Source organism: Megascapheus bottae, chromosome 19 (genome assembly GCF_031878675.1).
Source record: "Megascapheus bottae isolate mThoBot1 chromosome 19, mThoBot2.hap1, whole genome shotgun sequence".
NCBI lineage: Eukaryota > Metazoa > Chordata > Mammalia > Rodentia > Geomyidae > Megascapheus > Megascapheus bottae.
This window is the reverse complement of record NC_143527.1, coordinates 33,273,878-33,296,990: the sequence shown is the minus strand read 5'-3', so window position 1 is coordinate 33,296,990 and position 23,113 is coordinate 33,273,878. Positions and strand designations below refer to the sequence as shown.

At 38.3% G+C, this 23,113-nt stretch overlaps 1 protein-coding gene across 1 annotated transcript in view; it reads right to left on the bottom strand.

Annotated features, from left to right (window-relative positions):
* The window catches only part of Chst9 (carbohydrate sulfotransferase 9), a 226,718-nt gene that overhangs the window by 78,242 nt on the left and 125,363 nt on the right, over positions 1 to 23,113 (bottom strand). The window contains exon 3 of the mRNA XM_090353297.1: positions 19,673 to 19,714. Coding sequence (XP_090209423.1) covers positions 19,673 to 19,714 — 42 coding nt within the window. The remainder of the gene's footprint in view (positions 1 to 19,672; positions 19,715 to 23,113) is intronic.

The window sequence follows — 23,113 nt, the reverse complement described above, 5'->3', positions numbered from 1 at the left end:
TTATAGGAATACCTGAAAACAGAAACAAAACCAAATGAAACAGAACTCCCCAAATAAATGCCCTCAACACAGATGAAAGTCAAAACCATAAGCCAGTCTCAGTTTTGGAAAGCAAAGAATAACAAAGCTGAAGAACAATAGGCAAAACAAGAGAGTAAGGAAAAGGGGACAGGTACATGAAACCAAGACCAAAAATCCTGAGCAAGAAGAGAACAAACATCCTGGTAAGAGTATGAGAGTAAGAGAGATGACTCAAGGAAGAAGGAAAGGCCAACACTGACAAGGACTGAGCAAGAAGGGCCTTGTCCTATTGTTTTCCTGCTCTCCTTAATACATTTTCCTGATGCTTCTAGTAGTAAAAGACAGAGCAGGAGAAAAGAAAGAGCTTCTGATCTCATTATTGTATCCCTTTAAGGTACTTTCACCACCATCAGGTGATACCTGGCATCTCATTGCTTTCTTCCAGTGAAAAGACCTATCCCACTAATTGTTTTACTTTAGGAAGTTCTTTTTGGCAATGCTGATTTCATATCCCTAAGTGCCCCCTAGTGACAAGGCCCAATTTCAGAATCTTTCACAGTCATTTTTTTTTCTAACCATTTCCTTACTCAGTACAAATGTGGAGATTTACACATAAACCATCCCATTTGTAATCAATTTTAAAAATTTGGTGCAGAAGCAGTCTTCCTAAGTTGGTTTAGGACATCAAAACGATCAAGGCCTGGTTTATTCTTTATAAATTAATTTATAGTTGGAAAAATATGTGAAGTTTCTTATTATAAGAGCAACTTTACCCGTATCACAGGATTTCAACATAAATTATTTGAGAATTCAGTTAGCTAGGTCTCCCACTCCTGCTGTTCACTTAGAAAAATAATTACTTAGATGTGTATCCCAATAATTACTAGAAACTAGTCCTGTCTATTCTTCTCTCTTTAAAAACCTTTAGTAGAAATAATCTTATTATTCTAGAACAGAGTCGTAATAACTTTTTTTTCTGGATATGAAACTTTATTATCGCTGGGTGCTCATGGCTCACACTTGTAATCCTAGCTACTCAGGAGACTGAGATCTGAGGATCGAGGTTCAAAGCCAACCTGGGAGGAAAAGTACGTGAAATTCTTATCTCCAATTAAACACCAGAAAACAGAAAGTGATGCTGTGGCTCAACATGGTAGAGCACTATCCTTGAGCCCAGCTCAAGTAGTTCAAGCCCCATGACTGAAAAATTTTATTATCTAAAGTTCAAAGGTTTTATGATTTAATACTTAACACAACTGTTAAGAAAAGGAAAAATAAATAAGTAGGAAAGAAATGAGAGCTATAAAGATATGTTTTTGTGGTAAAGTAAGATGCTAGTCAAGATCATTCCTGAAAGGCTGCTGGGAGAAGGCAAGGACTAGAAAGAGGAATAATCTAATACCTAGAAAGTCTGCATAAACACAACAAAAATTATAAATAAGGAATCATCTGTCAAAAGCATGACTGCCTGACTCTGACCAAGGTCAAACTGGACCGTACTGAGGAAATCTATTTTGATGTATAGGATAAAGTAGTTTGTGGGGAGTCAGGAGTAGAGTGCTTGCCTAGCATGCACAAAGTCCTGGGTTCCATTTCCTGGTGCCACATACCAGAAAACAGGAAGTGGTGCTGTGACTCAAGTAGTAGAGCTCTAACCTTGAGCAAAACAGGGGAGATCTTGACCTTGACAAGGTCAGTGGTATCAGTTAAGGAGCAGGGTATGTAGTGAATGGACTCATATATGACTTTGTGCTACAGGACATTGGTTGGCCTCATTTTGTGGTTCCAGACCTATTCTACAGCATTGGGATTACATTACACTAGGAGACAGGTTGGAGACAAGGTTTAAGACCCTGACAAATGTTAGTTGCAGAGTCACAATAACTTTTAAATACACTGTGAATCGTGTTTACTCGTAATACATTTCAATTTTAGATTTCCTGTAGATTCAAGAGCCTGAAAGCTTAACTAGAAGATTTCATAAATGCAGTGTTGTGGTGCCACATTTAGCAAATTATCTGTGGATAAAAATGACAAGGGGGAGACATTGCACATTATCTTCATCTATCCTCTCGTCAGTTAGAAGATCTTGAAACATATGCTTATTTTGTGAAAGTTAAAGGCAGGTGGATTTCATCTACTGTTCTCAATGATGGAAGGATCAGTCCTGGAAGAGATGTATCAAGGACTTTGGGAGGTGACATTTTTCCACTAGGGGTATGAAAACTTCAAATACAGCACTATTGGAGATGGAATTTGTGTTGAATTCCTTGGCCATTTCTTGAGGGAAAGCAAAGTTAGGGCCCACTGGGTTAGTAAGTGATCCTGAATAAGTATCCAGGTCTAGGATGTTTGTATGGGATTGCCTCTAATACTTTATTAGCTTCAAGGATATGTGCCTTTCCTCACTTCCACTCCCTATACTTCCTCAGTCCTATTTCCATCACCTATTTACATGAAGCAAACAGAGTCAGCCTACCATTGAAATTTTCTCTCTCTGGTGTTATCAGAACACTAGAAGGATCTTAGCCAGTTCGCTGGAGAGAAATGAGGCTACCCACACTAGTCTTTGTTAACTTTTTTTAAAATATGGTCAGGATTAAATGCATATTTATAAATGTTTTTTAAGAGAGCTCTAAAATTACACCTCAGGTATGGGGAACACTGTGTTACCATCAGCTGTGCTACCCCATCAATTCCAACGAACTTAGGCAGGTAAGTTCCTTCTCTTTCCTGAAAAAAAATCTTCACAATTGAACTGAGTTTACAACAGGTGGCCCCTGCCATATAAATTTTTGCTGTTGTTGTAGTGTTATTGGGCCCATTTAGACACTTATTTTTATTCACTTGAAATCAAGTGAGTGGAAATAAATGTCCTTTATCTTCATGGTGTCCTAGTGTGTCACATTTATTGTTAAAATTATGTTTCTAAAATCTATTTTCTGTTCCTGTTTGCAGCTTTGTTCTTTTGTGGGCCTCTCAGTCTCCCTAGGATTGCTGCAATTTTTAAAAGTTATTTCTGCTCAACCTGTCATGTGAAAACTGCATGGAATAATCCAATTTCACTGCTCTGGATCAAGTTAGAACCAGTTGGGGGTGGGGAAATGTCCAATGGGCAGCATCGGTGTTAGGAAACAGCACTGGAGAACGGGTAGTGTGAGCAGTCTTGTGAGGAGAATATCTAGTGTAGCCAGAAGGAGAGAGTGCAGTTAAGGCAGTGTTCTGTGGTACTCCAGTCACCACTGCACATCTGCATGCATCTACATATATTCCTATGATACCACAGTTGTGCCACCACAAAGACTGTTTTGAATAAAAATTATTTACATATTTGCTATTAATTTAATACACAGGATCTACCATATATATATATATACCTATATATAGTTGGCATTACAACTTTATATAAATTATAGATAAATAAACAAACACAGGAATGAATCTCTGGCTATGGACTACCACCAGTGTGTCTATGCTTTTTGGGTTTGGACAATGTGATTGAAGCAAAATTACCAAAAGGCCAAGATTCAGGCTTGGTTTTATTCCTTAGCAATCATTTGTGATTCTATTCAGGCTCCCTGAATGCTGTAGAACGATATGACCTTGTGAGCAGATGCATTGACTTGAGGGCAAAATTACAGTCAGGATAATCTCTACCTGTGTTTCTTTGGGAGTGTTACAAATCCCACAGTGCCAGCAGGATTACAAACGGGGATATAAAACATTTAGCTATAGGGGCAGGGGGCATGGCCTAGTGGTAGAGTGCTCAACTAGCATGCATGAAGCCCTGGGTTCAAGTCCCTGGAACCACATATACAGAAAAAAATCCAGAAGTGGTGCTGTGGCTCAAGTGCCAGAGTGCTAGCCTTGAGCAAAAAGGGTCCAAGGACAGGGCTCAAGCCTTGAGTTCAAGCCCCTCTGGCCAAAATTTCAGCGATGGATCTGGGCATCATTGCTCATGTTTGAAATTCTGATTATTCAGGAGGCTGAGATCTATCTGAGAGTCTTGGCTTTGATCCAGTTCAAGCAGACAATTTTATGATATTCTTACCTCTAACCCACAAAACGTCAGAACTGGAGGTATGGCTCAAGTGGTAGAGTTGCAAGCTTTGAGTGAAAAATAACTCAGCAGGAGTGCAAGATCTTGAGTTCAAGCCTCAGTAATTGCACAAAAATAAAAACCAGCCATGAGTAGTGGCATCTATTTAGATGAGATGTTCCCTTTACTGAATAGTTGGGAAACTGATTGTACAAAGCAGCCATTGTTTCTTTACTAGGAGTTGCTCCTCCTCATCAATCCCCATTGAAGTCTGCCAACTTCTGCAAAGTTTGCAAGTACCAACAAGCTTCCTTCGGACACAATGTACCAAGATCTCTTGTCAATAAGATATCTAGATTTTATTCATTCTTCAAATACTCCAAGGCCATCTGGCATGTGCATATATCCCAGAGTACAAACCTAATTTTTCTGTTTCTTGCAACGTAGGGTTCCATCTGTTTTTTTCTGTTTGACTTTAATCTTAGAATTAAAAATTGGTTTCATGGGCTGGGCACCAATGGCTGATGTCTGTAATCTGAGTTACTTGATCTAAGGTTCATGGCTCAAAGCCAGGAAAGTCCATGAGATGCTTATCTCCAATTAACCATTAAAAATCCAGAAGTGGAGCTGTGATTCAAGTGGTAAAGTGCAAGCCTTGAGCAAATGAGCTCAGGGACAGTGTCCAAAGCCTTGAGTTCAAGCCCTAGGATCATGTCTCTCTCCCCTCCTCCTTCCTCTCTCTCTCTCTCTCTCTCTCTCTCTCTCTCTCTCTCTCTCTCTCTCTCTCTCTCACACACACACACACACACACACACACACACACACACACGCCAGTAAAAACAAACTTTGTTTCAATGGACCTGCAAAAAATCAATGTATGAAGTTGAAGTTCACCTTGATAGTGCATCCATTCTTACTCCTCACCACAGGATGACAAGGACGAACAGAATCCATGGAATCTGCTCACTGTACATAGGAAGCCTGGAGAAGTGGGTATTAGGAGATTAGGAGACCTGGTACCAGCTCAAGTGAGCCATGGAGTAGTTGAGGAAATGGAAGCAAAGCCCTTCAGTGTCTCTTAGGGAATGATAAGATATATTGATGACTTTAGAATCTCTTTATCTTTCTTTATATTACTTATTATCTTTTCCATCCTTCTTTGAAGTTAAAGAAAGCAGAATGCCAACGATTCACAGTGAAAAGGGACAAAAACTATGGACGAAACTATGACCAAAATGGCTTCTACTCTTTATGTAAACTTTTTCTTTACAAGATGAGAAACTAAATCTGGACTGGAAGGAAGGAAGATAAAAAGGTTTTAGGGGAAAGGGGTAGGAAGATAGCCCAGGAGAGGAGAGGAGAAGAAAGGAGGAGAAGAGAGGAAGAGGTAGGGAAGAGGATCTTACCACTCACCTATTTATTTAAAATTTTAAACTCTTAGTGTAAATAAGAAGTGTGCAAACTGATGATGGCCAAGAGGTAAATACTCACGTAAGGAGATACATTGACAAAATGTCTTAAAATGTCCTGCAAGTTACATTGTGGCAGGTAATGGAGTTACAAATGTACCATATATCTATGACCAGGAAGAGCTCCTTTTCAACCAAGAGCAGCTGGGGAGTTTACAGAATTTCCTGAAAGAGGGGCCTTGAGGCAAAACTTGGCTGTGGGAAGGAAGAACTGTAAAAGTGAGAAAACTGAAATGGTACAGGACACAGGTGGCCAGGAAGAGGTCTTCTGACTCAAGCAACTGATAGAAAACCAGTGGAAGGAAGGATATAAGAAGCTGAGGATGTATCGTGGTGGAGGGAGGTCAGGAGAGAAAGGGTACTTACAATTTTCTGCTAAGGTAGTAGGAAACCTCTGAACCACTTCAAAGTCTTGGGTGACATCTGGTGAATTCCTTCTGGCTGCCATAATTCATGGAGTAGAAAGGTGTCAGAGAAGATGCAGGCTAATGAGCGAGGAGGTTGTATTGATGGTTGACGGTAGTTGGGAGAACAGAAAGGGGCAGCATAGAGGTGAAATGGATAGGACTTGTCAACTGAAAATGTAAGCTAAAGGAGAGAGAAAGCATCATGGTCCATGAGCTAGGAGCAAGTAGGCAACTCTATAATACAATATATCCCTGATATTCTAAAGATAACCTGTGAGATTGCACGAAATCTCCAAATAAACAGTGTGAACCTAGGGCCATGTCAAGAAGAAGCTCATGTAGATACAATAGATAAAAGAAGATGTCTCCTCCAAAACATGGAGAAAGAACATTTAGTGAAGGAGAAAGAAGATCCAATTTTCAATAAGGGGAAAGTAGCAGATGCTGGTGACACAAGTAATTCTAGATACTCTGGAGGCTAAGATCTGAGCATCATTATTTGAAGTTAGTCTCAGAAGGGAAGTCCGTGAAACTGTTATTTCCCACCAAGTACTAGAAGTGGGGCAAAGCTGGAAATGCTGCTATCGCTCAAGTGGTAGAGGGTTAGCCTTGAGCAAAGGAAACTTGGAGATAGTGACCACTCTCCGAGTTCAAATCCCATGACTGTCAAGAAAAGAAAAAGAAGAATAGAATAAAATAATAGGACAATAAATAAAATCAAATAGATCATGAAGTATGACTTAAATTTAGCCACACAGAAACAACAGTGAAGTGCTTGGTATAGAAGGCATAAGGGAGACAAGAGAAGCACAGGTATGGAGGAGAGAAAAGAAAATATGTGGCTGAATGGAAAGGGAACTATTTGGAGAAAGGAAGGAATAAATGAAAGTGTGAATAACAGTAATAGAGGTGAATATGATCAAGTAAATTACATACATTTATAAAGCATCCTAATCAAACTTGACATGTACAGTTACAATGCACAGATAAAAAGGTGGAGGAAAAGATTGCAACTAAGGGAAATAACGATATTTGAGCAGATATGGGATTCAGGGAGGCTGTATGTCTATCGATGTATGTATGTATGTATGTATGTATGTATGTATGTATGTGTGTGTGTGTATGTATGTATGTATGTATGTATGTATGTATGTATGTATGTATGCATGTATCTATTCATCCAGATGTCTTTAAGGAAGAAGAAAGCATTGTTTATAGTGAAAATAAGAGACTAGTAGAGAAGGAGGTTAAAGATTAAGAAGTGAGCAAGTCACTCATGGAATCTGTGGAGCACAGGAGTTAGGAAATGACAACCAGAGACCGGGTTTAAGGGATTACATTTCAAACAGTTATTTCAGAGAACTGATGTAAAGAGAGCAAGATTACAGAATTGTCAAATAACTCCTTTGAGTATATATGACAATAATTAGATATTATAATATGTTGGGTATAAATCTTGAGGTCATGACCCCCACTTATTTCTGGCTTATCCTTAAACATGCTAATATTAAATCCAATCAAGTTAAGTGTACTTCAGATTTATTTTGTAATATTCTACAGCTTATATCTTTTGGCTTTGAAATGACACATTTTGAGTATATATTTCTTTTACTGGGAAACCTTTAATTGGAGAAAATGAAAACTAGTGGCATAAAAAGTTTAAGTGTGTCTCCTGCTAAACCAAGATTCAGGTTGTCATGCCACTATCAGTCAACCTATTCTCTTACATTTATTTCATTAACTTTTTTGGTTGTTTCTTTTTTCCTTTAGCATCTACACAGTGTTTGGCTCACAAGAAGTATACTACCAGAAATTAACATTTCTGTTTGAGTATGTTTCATCACCAGGAAAAGAGATGAGTCCTCAAAGGCCATTCAGTGTTGAGATATAGGTTTCTGCCACGTTATTGCTTTTTGATTACTTCTTTTCTTTGTAAAGCTATGGAAACTTTCACAAAGTCCTATCCTCCCCCGCCTCTCTCTTTCTCTCTCCTCTTCTCTCTTTCTTTCTCCTTGTCTCTCCTGTTCCCTCTGCCAAATACAAAAATATACTTTCATATTTAGGAAGATTTTTACACTCTGCATTAAGGACTTGAAGAAGAAGAAGATCCATGCTTAAATGTAACTTGTTCACTTAGAATGATCAGACTTTAGTGTTGAAAAGGATCTTTGATACCATTTCATCTCCCCACCAGTTTAGAATACATGTTCTTTAATGGATTACAACATTTATAATGGTTAAACTGGTGGCCAAGGAGCCCATTTTGTGAATCGGTGACCTTGTAGTTCTGTGACCATGACACAGAGCTAATGAGTAGGTAAGAGGTAAGGAGTTGCCATGTTCATTTTATGGTATGGTGTTTTGCATGCTTAACTGCTTAATGAATAGTAGATAATTGTGATTTATTATTCAGGGTGCTTTGGTTAAATAAATGAGTACAGAACTTTGGATGAATGGCGCTTGCCAAGTTATCCTCCAGCTCAATACAATTTTGCCTCCTTCAGTTTAAAATTCAAACACTCCAGAAAGGTGGGTGAATGCCAGCAAGTATGGCAGTGCGTTTCAGACATGTGGCACACAATCTGTGAAGGCATTCCTTCATTTGGTCCTATACTTTGGGAAGTAATGGAGTAGGAAATTACATCAAGTAAACCATTTATTATTTTGTGGACAAGGAAGGAGCACTGCTTTAAGAAAAATGTATCTTTTAGAACAGAACTCCTAAAGATTTGATTCACATTGTTGAGTGGTAGGAAAATCCTTCTCTCATTTACCATCTTCTGGTTTTGCCTTTGGTAGAATCAAATCCATGGTAATCTACTTTGAGTCACATTGGAAACACACAGCTCATAAGCCTTGAAGGAGAAATCCAGACACATAGTTTCTAAATTAAACCAGCCAAAGAAGCAAGTAATACTTTCATTTCTTTACTTTTCTGCCCTTTGTGTTTATTTATTGCTTAGAGGATTTATATGTGTCAAACATTATAAATACTCCTATGGTTTGTACATTCTTGGTTAAATATAGTTCTATCAGACTCAATAATAACTTTCACTCATGGCATGTCTAGAAGTTAGTTGCTTTCTTTGTAGTAAACTTACCTAAGATAACAAGGGAAGGTTTGTAAGTCACCAGCTAGGTTTAGAACCTTTGGTGTTTGCGCTGATGAATTAAGTGACAACACCTCTCAATGTTTAGAATCTCATTTTCTTACCTCTACTCTCCTCTTTCAGACTAATAATTGTATATATTATATTGTACATAATATTGTCTATATATTGAATATAATGACCCATAGATAAAAATGTGCATTTTTCCTTTGTTCTTGTATAGTATGTTATTATCTATGTATGAATGACACTGTCCACAGCCACTTGGAATGGTCTAAAACAGGACAGATAGGGCAGATAGGGATGAATGAGAGTCATGGGATTCTTTGCCTGTGGGTCCTATCTGAACTCTACAATTATCCCTGTGATATGGTGGGCAAGAGACATTCTTGCTCTGGACAAGTTTCTTGTTTACCAGAAGGAGGTAATACCTGTTGTCAAGGGATTATTGGTGATTGAGTGAGATGATGTTGTGACTGGTGGATGCTGATGAACACATCACCATTGTCTAGCATTTTGGCTTTGAAAATTGTCTAAGCATTGTGGGGAAATCCTCATTTCAATATTTGATTGGGAAAGTTCCAGTTGTGACTGTTCCAAAGGGATTCAGGACACTGGCAACAGAAACTGTGGTCATTTGAAGGAATTTTTCACAATGGCAAACAAAGGACATGGACAGAGAAAGGGAGGAATGAACAGTTGAAGAGAGAGTGGCCCATCAGTGAGTGGTCAATGGCTAGGGAGAAACTGAGGCTCTGTACTATCAGGACTCTTGATATGGAGATCAACTGTGCTATTGGGAAATAGTCAACTTTTAATTTGAAATGAAGGTGAGGAATGAGGTAGACAAAAGAGTAGAGCTCAAAGCCACAACTCTTTTATATTATATTTAGGCCTTTTGGAATAGTCAGTGATACAAAGTTCTGGGCTGAATAATGTAAAAACAAAGTGAACAAGATACTGACAAAATAAATCTGTAGTCACAAGCACCGATTTAAATCCTTATAATGAAGCAATTTTCTTAACTTGTTAGCATTTTAGAGAGAAATCGAGTCTTAGAGGAGGTAAATAACTTGCCCATACTCAGACCATGACCCTTCATTTAAATCAATTTTTCTCTCATTTCAGAATCCAGGATTTACAATACGAACGGGAGGAAAAAAAATTCAGGATCATGGACCAAGACATAGGGAAAGGGTTGCTGGTGACAGAGATAGAAAGACTTCGGTGTCATCCATCCTTTCCATGTGTGTGCTGATCCACAGGAAAGCAATTGATTCAGAATACGTGATCCGTGAGCATGTGGCACAGCAAGGGTAAGAAATACAAGAGAGATCCCTCCACAACTACATGGCAAATGATGTGACTGTACTAACTAATGTAGCAGGATAGACCACTGAGATTCTAGACTTCCTCACTGCAGTAAGCAGAAAGACTATGGGAACATTTGAATTTTGCCTTGGAGAATAAAGAATGATTCTGATAGAGCAGGATGTGCTCACTGGTATATCAGGGATATGCATAAAAACCACAGCCAGACTGACCATGCTCACAGTAGGACCATAGGAATGATGGGGGGAGGAAAAGAAAAAGATGAACATCAGATAGAACTAAGAAACCAGAGTTCTGTGATTAAAAATTTCAAGAGCCTTTCCCAGGCTGAGAAAGACCACAACTTGAACTGACTGCATTTCTATTGGATAGTTAGGCTACAGTCGGTGGGACAAATTCTGTGTTTTTATTAATGTACTGTGTGAATTTTTCTTCATGCATTTTTTTTCCTTTGGTTTACCTCCTGTTGTCACTGTTTTTGATTTTGGTGCCCTGTGTATGTTTATCAGATTTTGGAAAGAGAAAGGGACTAGCAAAATGGTAAGACAAAGGACACAGGGTGAACAATGCCACAGTGATACTCACAAAACTATGTTGGAAATGAACTTTACAACTCAAAGAGGGGGAAAGTTGGAGGAAACAAGGAAAGGGCAGCAATATTAAATAAGAAATGTACTCATTACCTTATTTATGTAACTGTACCCCCTCTGTACATCACCTTTACAATTACATCAAATTAAATTAAAAACAACAACAAAAAATAACCAGAATTAGCAATTCTATCCAAGGCTACAACAGCAGCTGAAGGCAGGAAGTGGTAAGCTTTGGAAAGAGGGGAGATCATTCAATAGAAGATACTAGGAGGAATCTCAGGATACCATTTAATTAAAACTGCTATACACTATTGCACTTGTTTTTCTCATTTGAAAGTTTCTTTACCTTCTATTTTTCATCTGGAACACTGGAATGAATATCCTAACTCTCGGTCTCTCCTGTGGCAGGAGATAGGTTGAATGTATGGTTTCACTCCTCAGCCATCTCTCAGTGGGGGATATCGTAGCTCAAGAAGAAACATTGCCAACGACCAGCAGGTGTCAGCATCTGGTATTTCCCAATAATTCTGAGCATACAGATTCTTGCCTACAGGCAAGGTCACTTTTAAGAAAGCAACATCTTGAAAGAAAGGTTAATTCCTGCTCTCATGCTACCTAGACCATGCTGTGTCTCATCCCAAACGTTTTCTACAAGGGACTGGTGAGAGGATAACTATGCATTTATCTAGCTTTGGGGGTCACTGGCTTGCCCCTAGTCTATAAATTAAGCAATAGATAAATAACACTGTGTTTGTTGTCTTTAATTCATGTAGCTCCTTTAAGAAAACAAAATCAAGATTACCATTCAGGGAGATAAAGAAATATTCCCTCAGCTGGGCATTTGTCATTCACCTGTAATCCTAGCTACTCAGGAGGCTGAGATATAGGGAGTCATGGTGGGAAATCAGCCAAAGTAGAAAAGGCCTGGCTGCTTATCTTAATTAACCAGCAAAATTCCAAGTTGCAGGTACAGTTCAAGTAGTAGAGTATCAACAGAGGAAGCAAGCGAGCTGAATAAGTGTGAGGACCTCCATTCAAACACCACTACTGGCTAATAATAATACTAACAATAATAATAATTCCCCAGATTCTTGTAGTGGGCTAGGAACTCCAGAAAATATATATATTCTATTCATATAGTAATACATTTTATCATCTAGTGTTTTGGATATATAACTAGCTAGTCGTATGGGAAAGAATTGAAGCTGGCACAATGGCCTATGTTTGTATTCTCAAACTTTGTAATTCCAACTGCTGTTGTTTCTGGTTCCTAGCAAGGCTGGCCATCATGGCAGAGTGCAGATAATTGCTCACCTCATGTCAGGTGAAGAAGGGAAAGTCAGAGCCAGTGGGCTTCTTCCTCTTTATTCCCTCTAGGTCCCCACACCTATAGAATGGTGCTCACCTCATTCATGGTTTCTCTTTTCCTTCTAGTTCATCTCCTCTGGAAACATCTTCCAGATACACACCAAGATGGGCTTACCTTGTCCCCTAGGTGTTCTAGGTGTTCTCCATACCATCAAGTGGATAAACAAGCACAATTGTTAGAGAGGGGCTTGGCAGTTCATGTCTCTAATCTTAGCTACTGGGGAGGCTAAGATCTGAAGACTGAAGCTCAAAACCAGCTTGGGCACGAAAGTCTGTGAGCCTCTTATTGCCAACTAAGTACCCCCTAAAAAAGTGGGAGGTGAAGCTGTAACTCAAGTAGTAGAGCTCTAACTTTGAGGGACAAAGCTCAGGAACAGCGACTAGGCCCTGAGTTCAAACCCTGGCCCCCTCCCCAAATGAACTGTCTCAGGCCTGTTATACAGAAGTGATTGGTCTGGCAGCATTCCCTTAATGGGGAAATTGGGAATGACCACTCTTCCTCTTTATATAACTTCCTGGCCACCATAAAAGGAGCTGCTTTGCTCCTCTATAGATCTCTAATGTGATTTTTTTTAATTGTTTGGATAATGTATAGAGGGGTTACAGTTACATTTGTCAAGTAGTAGGTTCATTACTTCTTACACATTGCTACCCCCTTATGTTTTTGTCCCCATTTCCCTCCCACCACGTCCTCCCAATCATCTTGCTTTTCCCCCTTCACTTTCCTATGTAAAAAATACCAATAAAATATATACAATATAGAAAGTATCAAAGATACAGTAACAATATGAAATTATCCATAAGGGCAAAAAAAGAGAGAAGAAATAACATAGTACATCAGCCCAGAATGATGGGGAAAGTAAATGTGGGCTGAAACTAGTGAAACCACAAGCGAAAGTAACAGAAATTACAAGTATTTTGTTCGAGTGACAGAAAACTAACAAAAATCCCATCGTATATGTTTTACATGTATGTCATTCTAGTCACACAGTCTCCTCAAGCTAAAATGGTGGCTTCTGCCTTCCAGATTTAATTCTTTCACTTATGATACCATCTCTAAAAAGGAAACTTTAACTAGGTCATTTATGAAGAAAAATTGATTTTTTTCTTTAGTTTTTTTTGTAACTGCTTATGCCTTTTGCATATATCAGTACCAAGTATTGCTTTCTGTTTGACTTACTGAATCCATTTTTTTAAATCACTGGTAACTTAATTCATTTTAAATCTCATTTACCTAGAATCTAAACTTTAGAATGTAGATTAGTCTAAGGGATCATCTGTTTATTCTTGGCAAATTCATCCCTTGTCACGGAGTCTTTCAAGTAAGTTCTGTAGAAAATTTTAGCAAATTTGGACTTATTGAATGGGTTGCCATCTTACTTTTATTTAAAATGACAGTGGAAACTCCCTTCGTCATGTCAATTTCCTAGAAAAGCTGATGGCAAAAAATTTTAAGTTGACAGATACTTGTCAAATTAAAGAACTCTGATTGTGATATTACCATAAATAAACTATGTGAGTGTAGCAAATATGAAATAATGAGATTTAAGAACTCTGTAACCAGGTTGTCATTCACAGGCCTGCAAGATCATGTGCATTTCATTAAAATCAATGGAGTGTACCAGTTCATTTTGCCATTATTCATAATTGAAACATTTCAATTTTAGTTAACACACACAAACTCATTTGAAAGTTAAATGAGAAAATTAGTTCTATGCTCCTATGTTGCAATTCCACAGTGACATCAACTAGCCAAATTTAGCCTCAAGAGGGAGGAAAAATATTGAATACAGAGAGTAGAAAATTTTTTTCTTTCTTTCATTCTTTTAAGAATTGTGGATCTGCTAAAAGTAATGTTTTGTAGCCAACTCAAAAATTGACTTCTGTGATATCTGTAAACTTCCAATTTCTTTCCATTTAACTTTTGTATCTCTTAACTATTTTTACTCTTATTTATTTATTGAATTTTTGTCAGTCCCAGGCTTGAACTTTGGGCCTGGTCACTTTCCTTGAGCTTCTTTTTTGCTGAAGATGAGGGCTCTACTATCTGAGTCAGACAATTATTTCCAGCTTTTTTGAGTAGTTTATTGATGCTAAGAGTCTCACTGAGTTTTCTGCTCAGGCTGGCTTCAAACCCTGATCCTCAAATCTCAGCCTATTGAGTGGCTAGGATTAAAGGCGTTAGCCATAGCACCTGGCTATTTATTTAATGTTTAATCAGTTCTAACTGTGTGGTCCCATTCTAGGGATGAAGAGCTAGCTGTTTCATCTCTTCCTGGTTCATTTAGATCAAGAAGTTTTGACTTTGATTTGAAATTAATTATTTCTGAGTATCTTCATACCTGAATACCTTCTTAAAACTAAAATTTACTGATTGCTATTTGCCGATATCCTACTTGAGTGCATATCTCAAAAGAAAAAAGGAAAGGAAAGAAAGGGAACAAAAAGGGCATGGAAATTCCTTATCAGAAAGGTTCTTTGCTAGCAATTTATAGACCTCTTGCATCCTAGGCAAACACAAGCAGCTTACTATTTTTATTTAGCCTTCTGACTCTGTGCTTGTGCCTTCGGCACTTTCACGACCATTTTCTGCTCCTCCATAAGCAAAACACGCTTGATCCTGTCCTGGATACATTTGGCACACATGGAACCACCATAGGCCGTGCTGGCATGTTTCTTTGTTTTTGACAATCTCATGAGGACTTTAGTTCTCACAGCATGAACTCCAGAGTTGGCCTGGGCACACACCACAGGCAGATTTTGGTACTTTCCCGACTTTTCCTAATTCTTAACATGAGGAATCAAAAAAAAGAAAAAGTCAAACCTCTGTATACCAGTTCATAAATTGGGCCTATCTGATTTATCAGGTATGATGCCAACATTACTGTATACAGCTTCATTGGACTAAGTGTCAACTTACTGTGAAGTTCAAGTACATAAAGCATCAGAACCCCCCTTTCCCTGCATCAGGATTACATTTGCAAATATGAATGCTACTGCCACTTTACACCAGCAAGGGGAGTAGTTGCTCTTTGAGAAGAATTCCCTCTTCATCACCACCGAATTTCTCTATAGGGCACTTTAACAGGAGAAAATAAAATGATTTTTGGGTGTAGTCACAGTGGAAATGACAGATCATCTGAATTCAAGAGAAGAAGATTAGAAACCTTGACTACAAACTTCAATGAGGAGAGGAAAATCACTTGCAGATCAGCTTATTAAAATAATATGTTTGTGCCATTGGAATACTAGGAAAAATAGTTAAGAGAACAGCCAAATTAACTATGAGCTGCCACTTTTTCTTTGTTAATTATTTACATACACGAATAACAATGCAAAACGCCCTTTCTTACCGAAGAGGAAGACTCTGACAATTGCATGGTTTTTCTAGCCATGGATGGGAGTATAAAAATATCTGTTTGCATAGAATTTGCTATTTCCATGAATACTTGGAGTATTTTGAGAGAAAGGAAGGCAGGCAGGGTGCTCTTGTGCCCTGTAGCATAGGAGTTTCTGGGTAAGTTTGTGAGACTGTGAATCTTAAGGTTTATGGTGCATGTTAAAAAAATATATCATCGTGTTCATCAATTCTTATAAGATTTGTAAGGCTTAATTCTCACATAAGCTCAGGAAGGCTTTTGAAAAGTCTCTCTCTATCCCTTCCTACAGGTTTGGTAATCCTGGATTTATAGAGAAGGATGTTCAGGCTGACAATGTAAAGCACCCCCTCCAGCATGCAAAAGAGAGTTGAGGTTCTTTCCTACCAATGCTTCCAAGTTGGATGTTTTCCTGACAATGCAACATTCAAAATAAAGGACTTTGTTGCTAATGTTACTTTATTGGAGCTGGAGCCCCTCACTATGTCTGGGGGCCACATCTTTGTAATATAGGTGCTAAACAGATGAACTCTCTGGTTTGAGTACAGGAAACAAAGCACAGGTAAACCACAGACCCTTCTGGGAACTATGACAAGGAGGAAAAGAATGCAAGGATACTCAGTGTTAAGTACTATAGGGTGGTACTCACTGGAAAGGCTAGTATCATAGCTCTGCAGTTTGTGCACAAAGCAGTCTTCTACGTTAGAAGAGGGTGCAGTCTGCTTTTAATATAGAAAAGAATGTGACCCTTTAATATTTGTATTCCTTTTTTTGATTTTTTGAAATTATCATTACATCATTATCAGAAGGGATTTTAATTTGTAATAATGAGTATGGTACATCTTGATCAACATCAACCCTTCCTTCATTCTTCCTTATTGATCACAGCCCTACCCATCACTTTGTTATCTAGTTCCATTTTCAACATGTGTATTCTTGGATGGTATACAATCCTAACTAAAAATTCATTTATTTATTTTTGTGCTGGTCCTGGGGCTTGAACTCAGGGCCTGATCACTGTTCCTGAGTTTAATTGCTCAAGGTGGGTGCTTTGTCCCTTGATTCACAGCTCAGCTTCCTACATTTTTGCTACTTAATTAAAGGGTGCAGTCTCATGGACTTTCCTGTTGAGGCTGGCTTCAAACCTCAGTCTTCATATCTAAACGTCAATGAGTACCAGGATTACAAGCATGAACCACCAAATTGGATAGGGAAGGGGGGAAAACAAGATGAGGGGTGGGCGTGGGGGGGAGGGAAATGGGGACCAAGACATGAGAAAGGGTATCAATGTATGTGAATTAATACACCTTCTATCTAGCAAATATAATGTAACCCTTCTATTAATTACAAAAATATATAAAAAACAAAAAAAAACAAAGATTTAATTTTTAATGAATTTCCAAAAGACATCGCTTAGTTCCTCAGTTCAAAAAGGCTGATTTTGAATTTCCCACTGTTCATGTAGCAGACGCAAGGCTTTTCCATGTGAGTTTGCTTTAGGGAAGTGGAGGATGGAGAGTCATAAGAACCAAGCATGTGACTTCAGTGTGAACATTTATCGAGACTCAAATCTGAGCAGTTACAGTTTGGGCTGTGTTTTTGCTGTCAAGGAGTCACAGGATTGGCTGCAATTTCAAATCCTTTCATGATGCAGCAAAAGCTTTTGAAAGAACACCAGGAAAGACATAGAACCAAAATGCCTCCCCTTCAACCTGATTTTGAGGTTGCTGCTGAGTGGGTATGTTGTGTGTTCTTCCAACAAACTAAGAAATAAACCAAAGACTGTATCCAAGTGATACAGAAATCTCTGTAGTAAATAAAGGGTAGAAATGAGAGTCAAGAAGAAAATGTACAAAGAACCCAGAAATGGGAGACTTGGTTGATTTGAAAAGGAAATAGAAGTGCATGTATTAATGTCAAAGCAAGGGAATGAATGGGCGTCTGTCTTGGTGTTTGCTTTGCGTGGGAAGTGAGCTAGCTGCTTTGTTCAGTAGAGCAGAATGGAGACTATGTATAAACCAGCCAGGCATGAAATGGTGGTGCTAAATGGCTCTGGGGTCTGAGTGGCGAGGTGCTAAGTGAAGAAGCTAGGCTGTATTTATGGTCAAAGGGGATATACTGTCTGAAATGCAGTCATGAGAAAGAACACTGGTTCTTACTCTAGGAAAGAGAGCAGTCTGAACTTCTGCAAGGATTAGGCCATGTTGGAAAGTGCTACAGGATGTAAGGTGTCCTGGGGCAAGCTATACCTTAGCAGGTCACTACAGGTAAGCTAAAGGAATGCATAAGAAGCAAGGAGCTTGTAGAGGAATTTTATGCGATTGATATCAGGACAGAAGGGAAGAGTTGACTTTGGGACTACAGGGAGAGAAGGAAAAGCTCTGGGCTTTCCATCCACTAATTAGTCTCTGGAGTTGCAGTTTTACAGAAAGTAGAATTTTGTCTGAATCAGATAGGCTTTTTCCCCCCACTCATGTTTGAAATAATATTTATGGAAGATGCTTACATTTATTGCCTTTGAACATCCTAAATATTCGGTACTCTTCTTATACTCATTCTTAATGAGTAACAATTGTGTTCCCCAATTGATGAATAGGTCATCCATTAATTAAAACCAGAATCAATAATGGGTATAAATTAGCCTATAGTTTCTTTATGACTGCCATTATATCCCTGCGCAGAAATTTTAGTTGCCACTGAGACAGATCTAGGCAGGTCTATTTCCAGAGGCCTCCTAGGCTGAGAATTTTAAGATGACATGAGGCAGTTTCTGAGAATACTATTTGCTATTACACCTAGCAAATTCTATACTAAAGTTTAGAATTGGTCCTAATGGAGCATGGGATGCATAACCGGAAGTCTGTTTTCTTTTCACTTGTCTAAGATTCTACATCTTTATTCCAGGGAAAGTGGAAAACTTCTTTGTTGCGTCTTGTGTCAGAAAATAACTAAAATTTAAATGGAAACTGATGTTGGGGTTATGAGCCAAAGGTGGGTAGTGGGAAGACAGAAAGTTCAGGTGGAGTCCTCAGGCAGTATCTTAGACACCGTTGTCTTAAGTTGGGCGAGAGCTTATAGAGAAGAGCTTATAGGGAAAGAATGAGGACATTTGACCTTGGGAATCTTCTCTCTCATGACCACTAGTCCTTAAACATTCATACACTTGGTACTAATAAATGTTTAGGCTCACAGATTACACAATAGGAAACTTCTGAAAATTGAAATAATGGGCTTGGATACACGGGGAGGGAAAGCAATCCAGTCATTGGAATCAGAATCTGTTGAGAACAATGCAGTATTATTAACTTCAATATTGCAATCAGCCAGGAATCAATGAAGTCTCTCTCAGGAGACATGGCCTTAATGATGCTGATTCTTACTTCTCATAGCAGATCTTAGTGCCCAAACAGCATGTCACACTGCAAATACAAGGACAAGCTCTTGTGTTCCCTATATGGTGCTCAGCAAATTCAATCTTGCAGATGGTTGAAAGGTAAATTCCAGCTTAATTTAGATCAAATTGTCAAAACTGGAATTAGCAATATCTGAACTAACAAGGCTTTACTGCATTCAGGGAGACAAGCCCTTTGAAAACTAAGGAGTGTAGTCTAATATCCCTAGTTAGTGGTTAAAGACTTCCAAAAATAAAATAAAAAAAAAAGAATGGCAAAAACATGCTCTTTCAAGTAGGCTAAAGATTATTTATTCATCAAATTGATATATCTCCCATGCAAAGCCTTTGGCACCCTTTGTAAATTTCTGAAGAGAGATGTGTCATGGCCTCCCTGCCCTGGGAGATTTCTACACCTCAACAGTGGCACCAGGGCTGCATGTTCTGGTGATCATTGTCATGAGAACAACGCTGAGAAGCAGCGCTGTGAGGTTTCAGACACATCAGGCCTTTGCTTTTCTGTAAGTAGCTTCATGGAGGAAAGCATTATGAGAAGGGTACTCACTGATTCCAGGCGCAGGCTGAAAGTAAGTGGCTGGTCCCCATGCTGGAAAAGAAGAACATGGGAAATGATATATTATCTTCACATTCAAAGATATTTATAGAACCTTTGGTGCAGGCCTATATGAAAGCCTCTAATACTCTCTCTCTCTCTCTCTCTCTCTCTCTCTCTCTCTCTCTCTCTCTCTCTCTCTCTCTCTCTCTCTCTCTCTCTCTCTCTCTCTCTCTCTCTCTCTCTCTCACACACACACACCCCAGATGTGTGGCATAGGGGTAAGAGTTTGTCAGCCCTTATGTTTCTGAGCCTCATGATGGGATGACAGTTTGAAACCTGACATTACCTTTAAACTTTGTCCACAAGACAGCTTTGTGCCTGTGTCCTAAGCAGCAGGAGGTGGGAAGAGGAGAAGGTGGGAGTGGGTAAGCTGGGAAAGGATCATCATCTGAGTGTGATTTCTTTGGATCTGTAGCGAAGCTGAGGCAGGACAGCCTTTGAGACTATCATCTCCATTAACTACTATCACCACTAACAAGGGGAAAAATAAAAACAAGCAGAGCTGTGGCTCAAGTGGTAAAGCTGCCTTGAGTGAAAAACCTAAACCGCTCTGTCTAGTCTGTGAGTGCAAGCCCCAGTACTGACACATAAAATTACATTTGGTGTTTAGACAAATATTTCAAGTCCTGTGATTTAAGCTTGAGTTTATTCTGTCCTTCTGTCCTACTGTCCATATGTCTCCTTTATATTATTATTTTCCTAACCCTCATTGAGCTTCAAATCCTTTTAACTCTTATATCTTCAGTCTTACTACAAATTGCAATTGTATTAAAATATACTAAATATACTTTCATCAGTGAGAAGTTCTTTTATTTTTAGCATGACTTAAAAAAATGATATCCAAGAACATTTTTGAATAGTAGTGATAAGAACTACCTTGTATAAAGTGGCGCTGTGGTTCAAGTGGTAGAGTGCTAGCCTTGAGCTAATCAGCTCAGGGATAGTACCCATGCCAGGAGTTCAAGCCCCACAACTGACAAAAAAAAGTATTACCTAGTATAAGGTATCAGCAGCTCTCCTTGATTTAGGAATTTCTGAATTTTGGATGAAGGTAGTTACAAATAATTTATAAAGCTCATCAATAAGTTATAAATCCTTTAGTACAATTGATCTCCACAGGTTGGAACCTGATACATAATACACTGCTGCAACCCACTTTAATGTAATTGCAACTCTGTTTATTCGTTGACTCATGTAACAGCAGCGTGATTAAGGTCATGCTTTCATGGTTTAGTGATAAGAATATTGTTTAGGTGATAGCTTGGAATCTTCCTCCATACAAAAGTGATTTTATCCAGCTTACTTTCAGTATCTATGTCATCTATCATTTAATCATGGGAGGAAATTAAATTGGCACAGAAAAAAAATAGACATTGAGAGTGTCAAATGCCTCTGCTTCTTTATCTGTTACGATAGTCTGGTGAGTTGCTTATTGACTGTATGATGGATTGTTCTCATCAGGTATTGCTTTTAAGCTATCTGGCTTACAATGATCAAGACATTTTTCAAAGAATGCTGGCATGACAGATGTTTTCCTCCATCTCTATAATGGCTCAATTATAAAAGCTCTGTAAGGTCAAGTATGAATTTCTTAAGTGTGTCTGAAAACTTGACATTGGGACATAACAAGGAGAGTAACTCAGGTCTTGGTATACTCTTCCTTGATCTTGCAGACTGAAGTACAGTAGTTAATGTATCTCTGCTGTATGGCTTGGAAAACCTCACCCCAGAAGGATCCAGTATCCAGCCTACATATGTATTGAGTTAAATTATATTTCTAAGAGGTATTTCTTTAAAGATTTGGTCAAACAAAATAAAAAGTTTTAAGAATTGTTTTCTAAGAAAGAGTAATCTCTCTACTTCCTAATAATATTCATGGAGTATATAGCTCTTCAAAAGCTTTGTCCACACTGTATCACCTATGTCACTGTAATTTTTATTTCTATTCTAGTGAAATGAATATTAGAGGTTGGCCTCATTCTGTACTTACAGAGTTGTTTATGTGCTTCCTGATCATCCATTTAATAGCTGTGAATGCTTTTCTATGGTCAAGTTCATGTTCAGTATGTTTGGTTCTTACATTGTGCTTACAAGATTGGATGAGAAATCAAGACTTATTTAGTGGCATAGGCAATCCACTGCAGAGGTCCTACTTTAATAGGAGTTATTTTACTTTCTGTGCCAAAGCACAGAAAATCCTGGAAGTGAATAGGTCTAGGACTGATGGAAAAATCAAATTTTTTCTTTCACATTTTTATTAACATAACTTAGTTGTACGGGGGAATTTTATAGTTGCATGTCCATATATACTTTCAATGTGCCTTTATCACTCACCTCACTCTCTCCCTCATCTACCCTTCCAGTAAAACTCAACAGAATTCATCGCTCCATTGCCATACATATATTTACTTACCTTTCTACCCTGCACCTTTACCTTCCTTCATCCCATTTATTCATTTTTCCCTCCTCAGTAGCTCCCATATCCTGGACAAGATTGCTTGACAGTTTTGTCCTTCAATTTTTAAGTGTATGCTAACTGTTCAAAGAGGATTCAGAGAAATATTTCACACATGTATGTGAAGTTCTTCAATAGGGTTGAATTTTTACTTGCTCTTACTTTCCCTGTCCCTGCTTCTCTCCATTATTCAACATCTTTTAATGAGCCTTACTATTCCATTCTGTTTTTATGCAATATAGTTCATTCTCTAGCATTCTCTTCAAAAAGTAGCATTTCACCAACCTTGAGTATTAGATTATGTAGCCAAATAATACAAGTAACCAGGGAGAGCTTATATTCCAGTGAGAGAAAATAAATATGATCATACAGACAATTACATATATATGCATGCACTCATACAAATACAGTATAATTTTGTTGCCAGGAGAATTTGAACTCCAGGCCCTGTGCTTGCTAGAATCAAGCACTCTACATGCTACCAAACCTTTGTTTATATGATAGATTCTTAGGCTTTTGGTCTGGGTAGTCTTGATTCTCCAAACACTTTCTCTCCAGTAACTAGGAACATACACATGAACCATAACCTCATCTCTTTTTTTTTTGAGGTAAAGTATCACTAACATTTGTTTACTGAGCTAACATCAAACCACGATACCTCAATCTCTGCTTTCCAGGTAGCTGGCATTACAAGGGTAAACCACTGTGCCTGGAATACGTATTTTTCTTAAAAGAGTACAAAGAAATTCTTTGTTTTCACAATAAATTGATAAAGTTGTTTGCATATAACCTTCCCTAATATAAAATATAAAGAGAAGAAAAATTGAAATAGGATTATGTTTGGAATGCCAAAGCTTATTCTCAGCAATGAATCAGATTTTCCTTCCTTCCTTCCTTGCTTGCTTCCTTGCTTCCTTCCTTCCTTCCTTCCTTCC